The sequence below is a fragment of the Drosophila navojoa genome, chromosome 4 (genome assembly GCF_054131105.1).
Source record: "Drosophila navojoa isolate 15081-1374.11 chromosome 4, UAZ_NAV_1.0, whole genome shotgun sequence".
NCBI lineage: Eukaryota > Metazoa > Arthropoda > Insecta > Diptera > Drosophilidae > Drosophila > Drosophila navojoa.
The window spans coordinates 12,101,611-12,119,050 of NC_142892.1; the positions used below are offsets into that span (position 1 = coordinate 12,101,611).

General features: G+C 47.5%; 2 protein-coding genes and 1 long non-coding RNA gene across 7 annotated transcripts in view; 1 reads left to right on the forward strand and 2 right to left on the reverse strand.

Annotated features, from left to right (window-relative positions):
• The first annotated feature begins 178 nt into the window (after positions 1 to 178).
• On the forward strand, positions 179 to 9,887 carry ndl (serine protease nudel). Its single transcript, XM_018101924.2, has 15 exons — positions 179 to 281; positions 935 to 1,081; positions 1,153 to 3,402; positions 3,468 to 4,516; positions 4,577 to 5,053; positions 5,107 to 5,440; positions 5,500 to 6,613; positions 6,674 to 6,843; positions 6,906 to 7,019; positions 7,086 to 7,869; positions 7,932 to 8,123; positions 8,183 to 8,655; positions 8,714 to 9,005; positions 9,074 to 9,181; positions 9,239 to 9,887. Exons 1-15 carry the CDS (start codon positions 263 to 265, stop codon positions 9,795 to 9,797), a joined length of 8,082 nt encoding a protein of 2,693 aa, XP_017957413.1. The 5' UTR covers positions 179 to 262; the 3' UTR covers positions 9,798 to 9,887.
• A 2,043-nt stretch (positions 9,888 to 11,930) lies between these two features.
• MCU (mitochondrial calcium uniporter) overlaps positions 11,931 to 17,440 on the reverse strand; it is a 43,562-nt gene continuing 38,052 nt past the window's right edge. For 4 of the 5 annotated variants that reach the window (XM_089260059.1, XM_018101919.3, XM_089260060.1 and 1 more), the window contains 6 exons: positions 16,934 to 17,281; positions 13,418 to 13,649; positions 13,243 to 13,348; positions 13,085 to 13,186; positions 12,819 to 13,022; positions 11,931 to 12,750 (listed from right to left, as the gene is read on the reverse strand). In XM_089260059.1, coding sequence (XP_089116185.1) covers positions 12,499 to 12,750; positions 12,819 to 13,022; positions 13,085 to 13,186; positions 13,243 to 13,348; positions 13,418 to 13,649; positions 16,934 to 17,281 — 1,244 coding nt within the window. In that variant the 3' untranslated portion in view covers positions 11,931 to 12,498. The remainder of the gene's footprint in view (positions 12,751 to 12,818; positions 13,023 to 13,084; positions 13,187 to 13,242; positions 13,349 to 13,417; positions 13,650 to 16,933; positions 17,282 to 17,440) is intronic. The other variant, XM_018101921.3, reaches the window with a different exon arrangement.
• On the reverse strand, positions 14,969 to 16,919 carry LOC149091404 (uncharacterized). The gene is made up of 2 exons (XR_016196781.1): positions 15,414 to 16,919; positions 14,969 to 15,375 (listed from the first exon to the last, which is right to left on the reverse strand). It is a non-coding gene; the product is annotated as an uncharacterized LOC149091404 (long non-coding RNA).

Below are 17,440 nucleotides of genomic sequence, written 5' to 3' on the forward strand. Positions count from 1 at the left end.
CCACTTAGAGCCGGTCGGTCCGTCAGCCCAATTTGGATTATTCGTTTCCGATTTTTGTTTAAGTGAATCGCTGTAATTGGATCCTTCATTTTTTTGTGTGTTCGTCTTCTGTGTAATAAACAAGTGTAACATAGTGAAATATAATTTTAAAAAAATAAATAAAATAAAAGAGATATATCAGAAATCTCAACGAGAAAAGTGTATAAAAATATGCATTTAATAATTTAATAAAATATATTGTTAATATATAAATCTAACTAAAATGAATCCAAGTTTGGATGGTATGTCAGACTTTGCATTAAAATTATTTAAATATAAAAGTAAATCTTAATAGCTTTAATTATCAAATCTATAGATATGTTCTTTTTAAATCACCATAAAAAAAGAAGTTTAAATACCTGGCAGCTATTTAAGCTTATGTTTTCATTTTGTTCAGTTTCCATAATTTAGTGCATCAGCATTTCTTCAAGTTGCGAAACTTCTCGGCAGAGAACTCGCTGACCAAAATGTATATATGAAAAGAAATTGAAAATACTTTCGATACAAAAAAAAAATGTTGAGTTGTTGTTGTTTAAGTTAATAAGTTGTTAAACATAATTCAATGCACAGCAATACAAAAATGAGTTCAACTAGACTCCTACAATATACGAGTGCATATATAAGAAGGTATCGACTGGATTATACCCTGCCAGTTGTGATAAGAGGAATGCACTTAAATTAAAGAGTTTTGCCAAGTGAAAAATAGAGAGAGGAAGAGCGAGGAGATTAAGATAGAGAGACAGAGTGGTACAGGGTAACTGATAAATATTTTACAGAAATCTGTTCAGCAAATGAATATATTATAATCCTATAAATACTACAAATCGCTATCATAGCCCGACTTTATAGATTACAATTAAAATTGATTCACTGCCGATCTATTACGCTTTCCCAGAACTCGAAGCGAAGCGTTCGCTGCGTCTTTTACGCCGGGCCGGCAATTCTCGCCTGCCTTATACGCGTATTCTGATCATATCCCTGGCGGTCATAGCGACATTACTCATCTCACTCATCTATTATGGCATTGTGCTGGAGCGCATGGGTAAATAGAGCAACAACAGCTTCGGACAAATAATTTATTTAAATATGTATTGCATAACTCCTCCAATGCAGATCGCTTGCGCCAAATAATGTCGCTCAATCAGAAACACGCGCGTCATGTGCAACCCATTGATGAGAAGCCGGTCGTAATAGGGCCGCAATTGGAACCTTTTCGTTTACCGCTGAGGAAATCTGATTCCGAGCCGATTGCAACCAAGAGCGAGGAGCAGCTATTGCGCTTAAAGCATTTGCGCCTCAAGTTTCGCATGAAGCGCTTGAAGCTTCGCTCGCGACGCAGTCTGCAGTCTTTAGATTTGCTTGATCCCATCCAGCTAGAGGCCAAGATGCAGCAGCTGTATACCAGGATGCGCAACAAGCGTGCCCGGGCAGTGTTGAGTCAGCTTGAAACGGAGTACGTGAGGTGCAAGAAGCAGACACCAGAGAATTGCATGTCGGCTTTCATGCGCATGTACCAGATGGCCAAGGAGGTAACCGAAAAGGTTGACAAGATGAAGGAAATCATTCGGGATCACCTGGACTCACACAGCGTCGAGTCGCATGAGTTTGAGCCATATGCTCCGGCCAAGGCGACGACGAACGCAACAGTCGATCTACTGCAGGAGGTGACGACTCCGCTCGCAAACAGCAGCGCAGCTGGCGATGGGGACAACGAGGAGACGACGACAGTGAAGCCCAATAGAGTCAAGATAAAACCAGCGCAGATCAGCTGGATTATCGATGGACCCGGACACGACGAGCAGGAAGCGTATGTCGAGAATACACCCAGAGCTATGTTGGACCTGAGCAACGGAACGACAACTACTTTCGGTACAACAACAATGGAGAGCACCATACCTACGACAATGATGGACGTGGAGGCAACTACAACAACACCTAATAGTAATCACAGCTTCACTACTGTTTCTCCATCTCCGCCAGCCTCTGATAAAACCACCTCCAGCCACATCAGCCCCTTTACTAGCACCACCAGCCATCTTTTATCAATTCTTACCACTGAGGCACCCGAATCGGACAACATAACAGATCAAATCACTTGGATCTTGGATCGTTTTGATAAGCCCAAAGAAATTATTCACACCACAGAGCGAACAATGGATAAAACCACCATAGAAACCACTATGCCACCTAGCATCGAACATGAGTCACTTCCATTGCACTCCGATAGCCATGTGAAAGAGCAAACAGCAACAGATGCACCTGCACCACTCGCAACCACCGCCAAAGCGCCGAAAGAGACAACAACACACAAGAGCGTAGCAGGTCAAGAGGTGGAGGGTAAAGTGCAGATGAGCACAACTAGCACCACTACAGTGATACCCACAACCACAATAACGACTACCACTCCACCAACCACAACGACCGAAGCTACAGATGGCGCCAACCACACCGCCTATCCGACTAAGCCCAAGCCAATCAAAATCAGTTGGATAATTGACGGCTATGTGAACAGCGATGAGGAGAGTAGCACAACTCAAGCACCAACCACAGTAACCACCACTCGCACGATCACGCCCAACACCACTGAGAGTGCAACTGAAGTCGCGTCGTCACCTATATACCCACCTACAACCATAGAGAACGTTGGCACTGACACAACCGAACCCACACCAACTGGCATCACAACTGAGAGCAGCAATCGAACCGCCATCACGGGCACCACTGAAGCTGAAAATATGCTGACTGAAACTACTCAAACAGCTGCCACTGAATCTACATTTGAGAGCACCACTCACATAACCACCAACAACTCCTCTGGGTGGGCAGCTGACGCACATCCATTAGATAATCCATCGAGCATGGAAAATATGATAATTGTTACAGCTCAAGCCCCGGCGGTCACTGAAGCCACCACCAACAACACCACTGAGAGCACCACTCTAATAACCACGGAAGTAGCACCTCAGGTACATCCTTTAGACAATCCCGCGAGCATTGAAAACATGGTGGTTGCCACAACCGAAGCCGTAGCCACTGAAACCACCACTGAGAGCACCACTGAAGGTGCGCGCGTAGTGCACCCGCTGGACAATCCAAGTAGTATTGAGAACATGCTGGAGAGCTTTGAGCGCCATGAGGAGGAGAAGCCGCTGATCCACGTCCTGCCCAGCAACGACACATCAAAGCTTGGGGAGTCGGAGAGTTGGGATATCTATGACCGAAAGCATTGGCTGAAGCAGTTCGAGAAGGAGGCAGCGCCGAAGCAGGACGAGCTCATCGACACATTCGGCACGGAGCAGGACACTCAGAGTCTGAAGCAGCTGGGACCCAAAATAAATCCCGTCAGTGGCAAGGTGACAAACGGTAAAGCACTTCGATAGATACTCCCTTTATAAGCCCTCATTTATAGTGATTCTCTGTTCTTGCAGCTGCCGATGCACAGCTCATCACCATATGCGAGCACTTGTCCCGCAAGCTGCAGCTGAAGGAGGCCGCCGAGGCAAAGGAGGCGGACAGCCATGAGCCGTACACCGCCTCGCCGACCGTGCAGTTCACGAGTCGGGCGCCTGGCGGGTTTCCCGTCTCTGGCGAGACGATGAAGGCTTCTGCCCAGTTCATGTTCAATCCGAGCTTCGGCATGCCCAGCATACCCGTCTGCTTCTACATGACTCCTGCCAACTTCCGCATGCCCATGTGGTCGCCCACGCCCTCGTTTATGGGCATGCAGAGCGCCCAGTTTGGCGGCTCATCGAATGCCGGTGGCATCTTCTTTGTGCCGCAGCAGTTCGGGCCGTCGGGCAACTTCTTCGGTGGCAGCGCCGGCACAGCGGGCGGCGCGCAGAACCAGCTGCCCAACATCTTCTCGAAGAACGCCTCGCCGCAGAAGCAGTCCAACGGGCAGCAGCAGCTCTACTGCACCTACATGCAGAACCAGCAGGGCCAGGCGGCACAGGCGGGCAATATGACGCCCAACAACCAGGCGGGCTTCTCCAATGCCAACTTCAAGATGCGCCACGCCAACCAGACGGGCGTGGCGCAGCGCAGCCAGATCATCTACGCCTCCTACCTGGGCGTGCCGCAGCAGCCGCAGGAGCGCTTCAAGTGCCCCGAGGCGGAGCAGGTGGCCTGCTTTGGCCAGAAGCAATGCATTGCCGCGTCGCGCTGGTGTGACAACGTCGTCGACTGCTCGGACGGCAGCGATGAGTCGGCCTGCACCTGCGCTGATCGCCTGGACGAGGATCGGCTGTGCGACGGCTACGCGGACTGTCCCATGGGCGAGGATGAGCTGGGCTGCTTTGGCTGCGAGCCACTGGCGCACTCCTGCTACGAGAATGCCGGGGAGTATGCGCGCCACAATCGCTCCACCCTGTCCATGTGCTACAGTCGCTACGAGCGCTGCGACGGCGTCTTCAACTGCCTCAACAAACGCGATGAGCAGCAGTGCAGCCTGCTGGTCAGAGATGTGGCCAATCCCATGGTAAGCCGAAAGCGGAGTCTCTAGAGTAATCTCACTGCCACGTTTCCCTTCCGCCTTTAGTCGCATTCAGCCACCGCCTCGGAGGGCTTCCTGTATCGCAATCATCAGGGCGAGTGGTATCCAGTTTGCAATAACGGCGACAGATGGGCTGCCGATGCCTGCGAAGTGTCGGAGCTCGGGGAAGCCACAAATGTGACCTTCAGGCAGTTGAAGCTGCCCGGGCCATTCATTGAGCCATCGCTGCATGCGGGCATTCACTTTGCCCAGGCCTGCCAAGGGCGCAATGACCAGGAGACGCTGCTGTACCACGTTGCCTATGTCAAGTGCCCGCCCAGGCAGTGCGGCCTGCCCAGCAAGCCGGGCGAGAGCGTGCGCTCCAAGCGCTCTAGGCGAGCGCCCATTCAGGATAAGTTGGAGTCGGGCAAGAGTCGCATTGTGGGCGGCAGCTATGCCGCTCCCTTGGAGTGGCCCTTCGCAGTGGCCATCTACCGGGATGGCAAGTTCCACTGTGGCGGCACCATCTACACCGAGCACTGGGTAAACTCTCACGAATCTCCCAGATCCCCTGCTAATCAGTCTCTTTCTCGCAGATCATCAGCGCTGCCCACTGCGTGATCAACTTTGGGAAGTACTACTACGAGGTGCGCGCTGGACTCTTGCGCCGCACCAGCTACTCGCCCGCCACGCAAATCCAGCCCGTTTCGCATGTGGTGGTGCATCAGGGCTACGAGCGGCGCAGCATGCGCAACGATCTGTCCCTGCTGCGCGTGGCAACACCGCTGCAGTTCAATCGCTGGGTGAAGCCCATCTGCCTGCCGGATGTGGGACGGACGACCTTTGGCGACGACTGGATCTGGGGACCCGAGGAGCACACGCTCTGCACAGTCGTCGGCTGGGGCGCCATACGAGAGAAGGGACCGAGCAGTGAGTAGCCATGGACTCTGACTTATAAATGCCATTCCACTCATTCACCTCTGCTGCAGGCGATGCCATGCGTCAGGTTGTTGTGCCCATACGCAAGGGCTGCACGGATCCCGAGGACCAGGCGTCGGAGGATGTGTGTGCCGGCGAGCCGGGCGGCGGTCGCGATGCCTGTCAAGGCGATTCGGGCGGCCCGCTCTTCTGCCGCAGCGTCACGCAGCCGGAGCAATGGTATTTGGCAGGAGTCGTTAGCCACGGCAATGGCTGCGCCCGGCCCAAGGAGTTTGGCGTCTATACGCGCGTTGCACTCTATCTGGACTGGCTGGAGCTGGCGGTGACACCGCGTCTGCTGCCAGCACGTCAGCCGCTCCAGCGCTGTCCCGGCTTCACCTGTGTGTGGGGCGGCAAGCGATGCATCGCCCAGCGACACCGCTGCGACCGCAACGTGGATTGTCTGGGCGGCGAGGATGAGGTGGGCTGCTCCTACAACTTCATACCGGACATGGTGGGCGGCACTCGGCTGAATGTCAGCAGCACCACCGAGAGCGACTATTATCCCCAGGAACAAAAGGGGCCACTTGACCAGGAAGTGCAGCAAACTGAGACCAAACAGCGCCAGGATGTGCCCATAGACAATGATGACTTGTTTGCTGACTTAACCACTGAAAACGAGGGGAGTAAAGCGGGAGCCATGACTGAGGAGCAGAGCAACACGCCAGCAGCAGAGACCACAACCACAGGCAGCTCAGCAGCAGCAACAACAACAGCAACGACAGCAACAACTACTTGGCCCACGCCCACAGAGGATTTGATGAAGTTGACGGACCTGATAAGCCAACTACTTGAAGAGTCAACGACGCCGAGTCCAGGTCATTCTACAGCAACTGCAGCTGCAACAAGTGCAACAAATGCCACAGACGAAACAATGGCAACAGTTGCAACAACGGCAGCAACAACAACTATTGCTGTTGCAGTTGCAAGCACAACTTTGGAGCCGACTTTTATAGCCATTGACAGCACAACTAGGCAAAGTGTGCCACAGCCTGCGGCAGCAATGACAACAACAACAACAACGACAGTTGCCACAACCTCAACCACAACCACACAGGCAACCACAACAAACAGCAGCCAAGTTCAAACGGAGAAGCCATTGCCCAACAAGTTTATTTGCCAGAAGTCAGCTAAGAAAGCAAACTCTTGCCATCAATAGATTAAATACTTGTCAAACATTTGCAGACTGCCCCAAATCATTGATCGACTGCATCGCTGCGATCGCAAGGTGGACTGCGAGGATGGCACCGATGAGCTGGACTGCAGCTGCCGGGACTACCTCAAGGGCAGCCTCGGCGCGCTCATCTGCGACGGCAAGGCGGACTGCGAGGATTTGACTGATGAGCAGAATTGCGGTAAGCTCAGGGTAAACCCGATAACATGAAGCACTCAAGTTCAATATCCGCTCCAATCGTAGGTGGCTGTGGAGCTGATGAGTATCACTGTGCGCTGTCAAAGATCTGCCTGCCGCTGGCCAAGCGCTGCGACAACATCGTCGACTGCAAGTTCAATGAGGACGAAAAGGATTGCTGTGAGTAAACAAATGCTCAGCCGTGCTCTCATCTGGCTAATGATTCTCTCCCTCTCTCATACACAGTTGCCCTGACCAATGGCCATGACGTGCACTTCGACGCCCATCAGAAGCCGAAGTTCAGCCACGTCGGCATCTTCTCCAAGAATGCGCATGGACTGTGGCGCGTGGTGTGCGCCCACGAGACGGGCTTCCACGAGCACCAGGCCAAGACGGCGGACACTGTGTGCGCTCTGCTGGGCTTCAGGGGCGCGCAATACTACAACAGCACAGAGTTTGTTAGCCAACGGCAGATGCAGCCCATCACGCCCGAGCTGGCCAAATCCCGGGCTAGCAGTGATCTGCGAGCGCTGATGCGTGACAATGCGCAGCTGTCCAGCAATGAGTTGGGGCACTCCCATCCCCAGCAGATGCTGCCCGGCCAGCAGCGGGCGCGCGTGCTGCCCAGCAAGTGTCTGGGCATCTATGTGGAGTGCAATGCCCGCTCCAATGCGACGCTGCCGCTGAAAACCTTCAGCGCTGGCCAGGCGGTGACGCCTCCGCCCGCTGAGCAGCTGCCTGAGCTGCAGCCCTCCATCCAGACAAACGTGCGGCCATATGTGCACTTCAAGCCGCTGCTGCCGCTGCAGGTGGTCAACAAGAAGGACGAAATCATGGATCACCTGGAGACACTGATCAAGAGCAAGAATAACAAGACGCTGCTGGTGCAGGAGCAGCTGCACGAGGCCATCGAAGAGCTGCATTGGCCCTGGCTGGCGGACGTGTATGTGGACGGCGAGCTGTGGTGCCTGGGCGTTCTGCTGGACAAGCACTGGCTGCTGGTGCACGAGACCTGCCTCGCCGGCTTAAGGTTGGTGGCTTTGCTGATCTTGATCTTGGTCCAGTTTTAATTCCCTCTTCCTTCCGGCACAGCTTTGATACACACTACATCAGCGTCCTGCTGGGCGGCGGTAAGACCAAGCGCTCTCTGCACCACAGCAACCACGAGCAAATACGTCGCGTGGACTGCTTCGAGACGGTGCCGCGCTCCAATGTGCTGCTCTATCATCTGGAGCAGCCGGCGAGATTCACGCACTTTGTGCTGCCCACGTTTCTGCCAGAGATGTGAGTAAATTCAATTCATGCCCACATCAACCAAGACTAAACTCCCATTTCTCCTGCAGCTCTCCTCAAGACGAAGTCACTCCGCACGAATGCATCAGCGTGCTGCACGATGATCGCACGGGGCGCATTAAGACCGTGGCCACCGCTTCCATCACGAACGACAGCAGCTGCAGCTCCTGCTACCAGCTGCAAGAGCGCAAGCCGTCCAGCAACCTGATGCGCATGCTGAACCTGAGTGCCGAGGACATGGCCTCCATATCGGAGGAGGTGGAGCTGGTGAGCGGCGTGGCGGGTGCCAAGTCGATGCCCGCCCTCACCACATTCACCAGCTGCACGCAGTTTGGCCAGCGGAATCAAACGAATCTGAAGAGCCAGCCCACAGATCAGGGCGTGCTGGTGTGCAGGGATGCACACACTGGCTGGTATCCTGCGGCGATCTTCAGCTACAACAACACCAACTGCCGCAGCTTCAGGTCGCCTTTCCCCATTAGGAAACTCAACGAGGCCTACAAAATGCTGCAGCACGTCATAGGTATTGTCCGAGCAGACGTTTCCTCTGAGTAGATTACTGATATGTGAATCACCCCTAGATCATCCGCATTGCAGCAATGTGCTGGCAACGCCCCCTTGCGCCACCCATCGCTGTCCTCTGGGCGCCTGCCTGCCGCAGTCGGCGCTCTGCAATGGCCGCAACGACTGCCACGATGGCAGCGACGAGGATGAGGCCAAGTGCCGCGAGCTCAAGCAGCGCTGCGGCCCTGGCGAAATGAAGTGCCGCTCGAGTGCCAAGTGCGTGCCGAAGAGCAAGTTCTGTGACCATGTGCCCGACTGCGAGGACATGACGGACGAGCCCACCATATGCAGCTGCTTCACCTATCTACAGTAAGCTACATAGACCTCCTATACTCTTATATACTCTGGTACAAACCTATTCACATCTCGCCCTATAGAGCCACGGATCCCTCTAAGATATGCGACGGCAAGCGCAACTGCTGGGACAAGAGCGATGAGAGCTCGGTGCTCTGCAACTGCACCGCGGATCACTTCCAATGCACTTCGTAGGTCGACTCCAAAGGTGAATGTTTAATCTGATCTCTAACGAATCTCTTCGACAGCTCGGATGATTGCATTCCACGTGACTTTGTCTGCGACAAGCAGCCCGACTGCCCGGACGGCGAGGATGAGCTCTTCTGCTTTGGCCTGGAGCATCCGCTGCTGGACCAGCACGAGGATTACTGGGCGCAAACTGAACACGGCTACCAGAGGCCGAGCATGCAGTACGGCCAGGTTATTGAGCAGTCCTACGGCATTTGGCACACCAAATGCTTTCCCAAGAGCAAGCCGCCGGGCATAAACGAGGTGCGTGAGATATGCAAGAAGCTGGGCTACAATCCCGATCGGCTGCCCAGCTATCGGCTCCTAGACGACGCCAGCAATAGGCCGCAGCACACCTTCGAGGTGCCCGACAGACGCGGACGCGTCTTCTCCAACGAGACGGTGGTGGGCAAGTACCGCGACTCCACCAAGGCGGTGATCATCAGCAAGTTCTCGCCGCTGCAGCTGAACGAACAGCTAACGCTCTTCCTCAAGCCGAGCCGGGCCATTGCGGAGCTGGTCCGATGGAATGCCACGGACTCGAATAGCTGTTACAGGCTGGAAATACGTTGCGTCTGAATATTGAATAGCCCCATCCCATAATAACCCCATCTGCTCGTTGTACTTTGTACGTTTTAGTAGCAAATAAAACGAGTTTTTAGCTAAATATTTATATGTTGTTTTTTATTTTTATTATTTTAATTTTATTTATTTTTTATTTTTTAATCAGTTTTCTATTTGTTGCATACTTTTCTTTTTATTATGTATTTTTCTTGTTTTTAATTTGTTAATTTATTTATTACCTTTATTGGTTTTTTTTTTTTAATATTTTTGAAGCTGGGTTCCTGGAATTTTTTTTTCGTATTATATTTAACAAACAAATTTATTATGTTTATATAAATGTAAAAAATCGCACGTTTTGTTTTAGTTTTTGCTTTTCTTGTTTAGTCAAATTTTAAACAATTGAATACTTAAAGCACTTAGCATAATTTTTGTTTAGGTTTGGTTTTTAGTTTTGTTAATTATAAATTCGTTAAAAAGATTTAAGATTGATTTCTTGTTTGTTTTTTTTTTTTTCGAAAGAAAAGGTACTTGAGAATCGTGAATATAATTATCTTAGGAGTAATCAAACACCATTTGGGGATTAGTCCGGTTAGTGGTGATGCCTTTATAAGTAAATTTAACAATATATATTTAAGATTTGCAACGAGCATCTTTGGGCTTAAAGAAACTTCTAAAGAAGGCTGGGTAGAATTGGTTTATACAACTTGTTATAAATATTATATTTTTTATAAGTCTTTGGCGCTGATTATAACAATATAAACATGGGAATACTCTTCTAGGTTTAGCTAAATAGTTGAACATAAATTAAGTTTTAGGGAGTTTTTAGGCAAATACTTTAAAAGTTATTTATAGGAGAGTTTGATTTTTAAGTAAGTTTTAGTTTTTCTTTTATCATACAAAAAACAAGGTTTTTTTCTTTATTTTATAATTTCAAATTGAATCACAAATGTTTTCGAAAATATTTGTATTATGTATGAACAATACTTAGGCTAGTGTGTTTAGTTAGTTTGTGTTAGTTTTTCGTTTAAATGTGCCTATGCTTTTCTTTAAGTGTAGTTTGCGCATTGAAAAGCTGGACTAAAGTGTGGCCTTTAAGCTTTCAAGTGTGAGTGTCAGGGATTTGCTTTAATATATGTATGTTTGTGTGTGTGTGTATAGTACAGTAGTATAATAGATAGAGGCATAAAGTTTTCAACACAACCTTTTTCGCAATTCTAAGTTCAGAGTTATAGAAGAAAGCGTATAACGGTAAAAATGAATGGCCAATCGCCAAAGCCTAGTTGCTTATACTAAAACTGAAACTAAGCTGTACTTGCAGCCATTTCCATCATATCTATGATTCTAAATATCGTTTACGTTGTCATGAAACACAGCAGTTTATATATTTACATGTACAATTTGTTGTTGGTTTTCATTCTATATCATTTATAAGTACCTACCCGATATTAGTTGCTGTCACTAATTTAATGGCATCATTATCATATATCGTATTGTTTTAAGAATTTCGTAAACTTTACTAACTACGAAATGTTGTGTGTTAAGTGTTGTTGCTAAAATTCTTAATGAAATAGTTGGTGCGTTTTTATTTACAATTTGTTTATATATATTTTTGTATATCTGTATCTAGTAGTCGTTAACGTAAGTAGTTAGTTTAGTTTAGTTTAATTTAGTTAGTATTTGCTAAGTAGGTATATTAAAGCTTAGGAAGTTAGTAGATTTCACGTTTTTTCTCACACCGATGAGCGCCGCTTGTTCAAATCAAAATATATATATTTATCGTAGGTGGTTAAGTATATGTCGTTCATTTAGTTATGACTAGACTCTAGAGTTTCATTTGTTTATATTTTTCCTAGGTGTGGCAAATCTCGGCAGCTGTTAATTTCCTTAGCTAAACATAGAGAATTCAATTCTTATAATACATTTACTCTACAGCCGTAAAATATGCCAAGGATTTCATTGAAATTGGCCTCAGCACAAAAGCTGGCTACGATTTGTCCTTGGAGGAGGCTAAAGCGAGGTAGCCTGCCCAGGGTCGATTGAAATGGTTTCAGAACAAGCATTTGCTATGCATAGATCATAGGAGAGAGTTCTATTCAGCTCAGCGACTCGCAAAGCTTTCATAATAAATATATAATAGTAAAAATAAAGTTCAATAAATAATTCATATATATTTCACTAAAAATGTTCACAACACGCACAAAGTAGTTGAGGCTTAAAACAAAAATTTCTTTTTTTACTAAATAAATAACTAAATAAAAAGTAAACAAACACCTTAAGCAGATGACGTCATTTGTAAAATTGTTTTGTGCGCATTTGTTGGCCCGTTCGAGCTTTGGCTTAAGCTACAAATTAAGCATAACTAACTAAACATTCAGTTAACAGAAAAGGACTTTACGTTCAACAGAAGCATACAAGAGCAGAACACTTGAAATTATAGCAGAGTTTATATAAATATGTGTATATAGAGTTGACTATAATTTCGATCACTAAACAAAAACGTTGACTAAATGACTGAGCTGTTTGGTTAAAAGCGAGCGCATGATTTTCTTTTTAAATGTAAGTTTGAGTTTCAGTTTGCATAGTTGGTGGCTACATCAGCTTTCGTTTCTCTCCCCTGGCTATCGCTGTCAAGTTCATTCACTCGTTCTGGCAACTCTTCTGTCGCAGACGTCTGTGGGTAGCACGAGGGCGGAGGTGGAGCCGAACTTAACGGCTCTTAAGTACTCTTCTCTTTGCTCTTTTCCAATCCATTGCTCTCCTCGATGGGCGGTGCGTCCAACTGGGTGCGCACCAAATGGGCTGGCAGCTTCATATTGATGGGATCGTTAATGCGACTCAGATTGTACTCCAATTCCGCGCTCTTCCGCTTCAGCCGATTGTAATGCTCGATGTCAAACTGCGCTTTCTTGGCGTTCCTGTACATGTTTAACGAGTACTCGCGGTTGTACACATTCTCCATAATGTATTCCTGCCGGGGCAATCAATCAGTGTTACTACACCACAATCGTTATTGGCAAGCATTTTCGTTCAACTTACGCGCTTCGTTACACAATAGTAGGCGTACATGGCCATTGTCGTGCCATAGGTAACAAAATAGGTGACCGGCTCCATAATATCCCAAGAGTATTCCCACCAGGTCAATCGCGCGAGTATGCCGAACTGCACGGACATCAGTCCAAGGCCCACCCAGGTCATCATGTTGGTGCGTCGCTCAGCCTTTTTGACCAGCTCCATTTTTTTCTGCCAATCGATAGTCAGGTTACTGTAGATCAACTGCTTCAGAGAGAGCTGAGACAACTCACCTCCTCCAGTGGCTCCAGTTCGTAGCGCAGCGTTTCCAGTTCCTTGGCCAGTTGATTGCTCTTCTCCAGCTGATACTCGCCCACATTGAAGGCCTCATAGAGCTATTTGAGTTACCAATTAAATCAAATTCTTTGCGCTAATGCATTTATTTAAATACCTGCGCTATGATCTTGCGCACTTCGTCCATTTTATCAATCTTCTCCATTGTGATCTTTTCACGTTCCGGCGGCTTGACATCCAAATTACGATTATTAATTTGTATGCTGCAAGAGAAGTTTATAAAAGAATTTGAATTGTTTTTATTTACAATTAGATCAAACCGTGAGACCTACCTAAACTCATCGTCCAGTAAGCGCTCGATGGTGCAGGAGGAAGCAATGCGTACGCCGTGCTTATTGATAATTGCAGCACGATCTATGCCCCGATCCTCCTCCCTCAGCATTGCCAGCAGATGCCCGACCGTATGCGAGATGGGCTTCAAGGCGAACTGGCAGAGCTCATTGCGGCTGGGCAGGCGAACTGTCAATTGTGGCATGCCATTCACATACTCCAATAAGACGTCATCTAAGGTTGAGTGAGAGAGTAAAGGAGAAAGAGAGAGTTAGGTATATAGTATATCTTAGTAAATGCATAAGAAATCTCTTCAGCTAAGGCATGTTTGGCATATCATGAAGAAGAGTGAAGAGTGCCGGAGACTAAGAGTGTGAGGGAGAGAGGGATTATTATCTACCTGATCAGGCATACATATATTAAAATCATTTCAGCTACTACATTTCTTATGAACAGAGAGGGTGAGAGTGATAGATTATATATTCTCGACGAATACTTTTAAAGCTCAGTATGCTACTCTATCATATATATTTTCGTTAACTCTTATTAAAGCCTTTTCGTTTCTTTTTGTAGTCAAGAAGAGATTGCCAAAAACTCTTACAAACAAATATTATTAATCTTACTCACAGAGCACTGCCTGAAAATGACTTTTAGCTCAGCTAATGGCCACAAAATTTGCCGAGTCACAAAGTGTGGCAACTATTCTAACCTAACCCAAGCCGAGCTTATGAGAATCTATCGAGTTACAGTAACTGTGCCAGATTGCATTGCCGTAATTATTTTATTCTTTACTTATTTATATATACATTGTTTTCCTCTGGCTTACATTAATTGCTCGCTGAGCTACTCAAGGTTGTTGAGTGCAGTTAGTCGTACGAATTGATCGCTCAGGCATGACACACACTTGACGCCTGCCCCCAGGCGCTGTGGCGCGCATTGCCAATGAGCTACAAATGAGCAGATGAGACACAAATGACAGCGCCAAACAATTCAATTAGTCTAGTGTGTGTGTGTGTGTGTGTGTGTGCTTGTGAGTGTGTGTTGAAGTTTTCACTTTGTCGCATGCGTGGGCGCTGCGCTTTTTGTGCAATAACTCTGAAGTGGCACAAAGCACAGCTACATATAGGCCTTGTATATATGTATGTAATTTCTATATATATATATGTATATGCTGTGGCACATGCAACACGCCAAGTGGCCAGCGAAGCAAGCAATAGCAGCAGCAGCAGCAGCAGCCGCAGCAGAGGCAGCAGCCCAATAGCTTCTAATAAGAGATTTGCCTCAGTTTAAGCGCATTTACTGGGTCTCACTTGGAGTTGCTGTCTGTAAGTAGTTGCTGTTGTTGGCGCCACTGAAATGTGGGTAACTCATGATGCTGTTGTTGTTGTTGCTTGGCTAAGTCCATCGCTCAGTGGTAGCTGTTGTTGTGATTATTATTTTCATGCACTTTGATTTTTTGGGATTTTAAACACATTTGATATGTGTGTTTTATGTTTTCTTTTTTTCTCTCTATCTCCACCAACTTCTACTTCTTTCCTTTTATTTTATATACATATGTACATATGCTGTTTTGCGGCTTCTGCTTGATTATTGATAGTTTGAGAGTTTTGTGTTAATTTTCAGTTAACTTTCAGATTTTCGCGCTTGCAGACGTGTGTCTCGGTTTGTTGCTCGCCGACTCCAATCGCTCAGAGTCTTACGCACACACACACACGCAGACACACACGCAGTCTGTAATTGTGCTTTGGTGTTTTAGTGTACGTGGCAAGAAGCTATTAAGAAAGAAGTAAACCCGAATGCTATAAACCATATGTGATATAAGAATATAATACCCAACTAGCCAGCCAACTAACTAACTTAACCATTTGATGGCTACATACTATATGGCCAAAACAAAAGTTCTATGAACCTGTTTGCGTTCAGCTATCGTGTCAAAGTGCTGCCACAATTACCATGAAAGCTGCCACAATGCACACACACACACACACACACACACACACACACACACACACACACACACACACACACACACACACATACACATTTACACCCGCCTACAACGCAAAAAGTTAAATTTTGCGTACTCTGACAAGCGGCGATAACCAAGCCGCAGGAAACATGAGGCAAACACACACACACACACACACGCACACACACACACGCTGATATCAACGGCCAAGTTGTGCGTCCTGTCACTGATTTGTTGTTGTTGGCAGTTGAATTTGTTTGTTGGCCCAGCAAACACTGGCTATGGCGGTATTCAACACGCCCCCCCTCTAACCGCAAAGAGGAACATTGATTAAATTCTTGTTACCCTGTGGCAGCGTGTCATGTCTTTGCCGCAACTTTTGGTGCTTTTGCTCTCATCAAAACTTAATAGGCAGTTTCCGCAGGCCAGGCGCACGGTTAACAAGTGTCGCTCACACACACACGCACACAGCTAAACACACACATACAGTCAAACATTTGCAAAGGAATTGAGGTCAAAGTGTAGCAAGCGGAAATGCAATGCGGCAATCAGCCTAGAAATTTGTAACAGTCAGCTTTTGTCCGCGTGTGGTATGTGACTGTGTGTGTGTGTGTATGTTTTGCAATTAACTCTCTTTAAGTTGACTACGCGCTATGCAAATACAGTGCATATTGCAGAGTATTTGCCAGTTTCAGTTGACTCGAATTTAAATGAACTTTGCACAGCTAATTGGATAGCCAAAGGTCGCTCGTACAACTATTTATATAGACCCATTTTAAGATGGCTTTAAATTATTATAGTTGTGGAATAAATGCAGCAAAATATGGAAATATTTTAGTAAAATTATTAAATCCAAAAAATTTAATTGTAGGCAAAAGTTTCTCATTTTCTACACTTTAAAATCAGAAAATTCTCTTTAAAGTTATTAAATTCCCGATGCATATACGAACGTGTTTCCAGTCTCCGCTCGCTGCTGAAGGCTTCGTACATACAAATTGTTGTCAGTTGCGTTTGGCTACGTGAAATTGTCAACTGTTGGCGGGCAATCAAAATAGCTTGGCAACTGCGTTGCATACTCATAGCCAACGGGGCGTATGCGTGTTGCATGGCTGCAGGAGCTGCATGTCCTGGCGCGTATGCCAAATTGTTGCTGCTTCAGCGCGCAGCATTATTACAAATGCCTCCCCCTGCAATTTGGCGGTGATTTCATGCTAATGCAACAACAAGCTCAGCAGGTTGTGCGTGTGTGCGTGTATGCGGCGAATTGGCATTCGAATTAATTTATAACAAGTCAGCTGAACCGTTCAGAAACTGCGTGCATAAGACATTTAAAAGTACGTTTTCAATTAGGCAGGCAAACGAAAGCGCAAAGTGAAAAGCGTGCAGAGCTATTAGCGGGTAAGTTCTGTTAGCAGGGGGCGGAGCAGGGGCTGCGATTACGCGAATCGACGACAAAGGCGGCGGCTGCTACTGCGACTGCGGGTCCTTTGTGCTGCTCAGGAGTAAGGACTGCGACACCCATTGGTACCTGACCGACAGCTCTACCTACCATTGTGTGGCGCCACAGTCGAAATGCTGCCACCGGGCGTACGAGCAGGAGTAGCAGCAGTGGGCGGGGAAGTTGAAGGCGTGCTGCTGGCAGTGTTATTTACGAGCGACTCTGACTGTGGCGGACTGGTGGACTGTTGCTCCCCGGAGCCAAAGGGCGACAAATTGGAGCTTGTTGTTGGCATTGTTGTTGCTGCTGTTGTTGTTGTTGTTGCATCTTCCGGTGTTGACGTTGTTGTTGTACTCACTAAGCGTTCAATTAGGGCCTGCTTTTTGCCCGTCACGCTCTCGCCGCGCGCTCGCAGCAGCTCCTTCAATTCCCTCAAATTGAGGCGACCAAAATCTTCGGCTGGCAACGGAGCGCGCGCAGCACACAAAAAATAAGAGTAGAATAACGTAAACACAATGAAAAAACATAAAAGGAAAAGAAACATAGGCGTGCCAGAAAATAAGTAGAAAGAAATTAAAATTCACCAAGGAAGGATGTTAGCCAAGGCAAGGAGAAAGC

Coding starts and splice junctions, on each gene's coding strand:
- ndl (XM_018101924.2), top strand. Junction 5,054..5,106: donor CCATCTACACCGAGCACTGG/GTAAACTCTCAC, acceptor TCTTTCTCGCAG/ATCATCAGCGCTGCCCACTG. Junction 6,614..6,673: donor AACAAGTTTATTTGCCAGAA/GTCAGCTAAGAA, acceptor AAACATTTGCAG/ACTGCCCCAAATCATTGATC.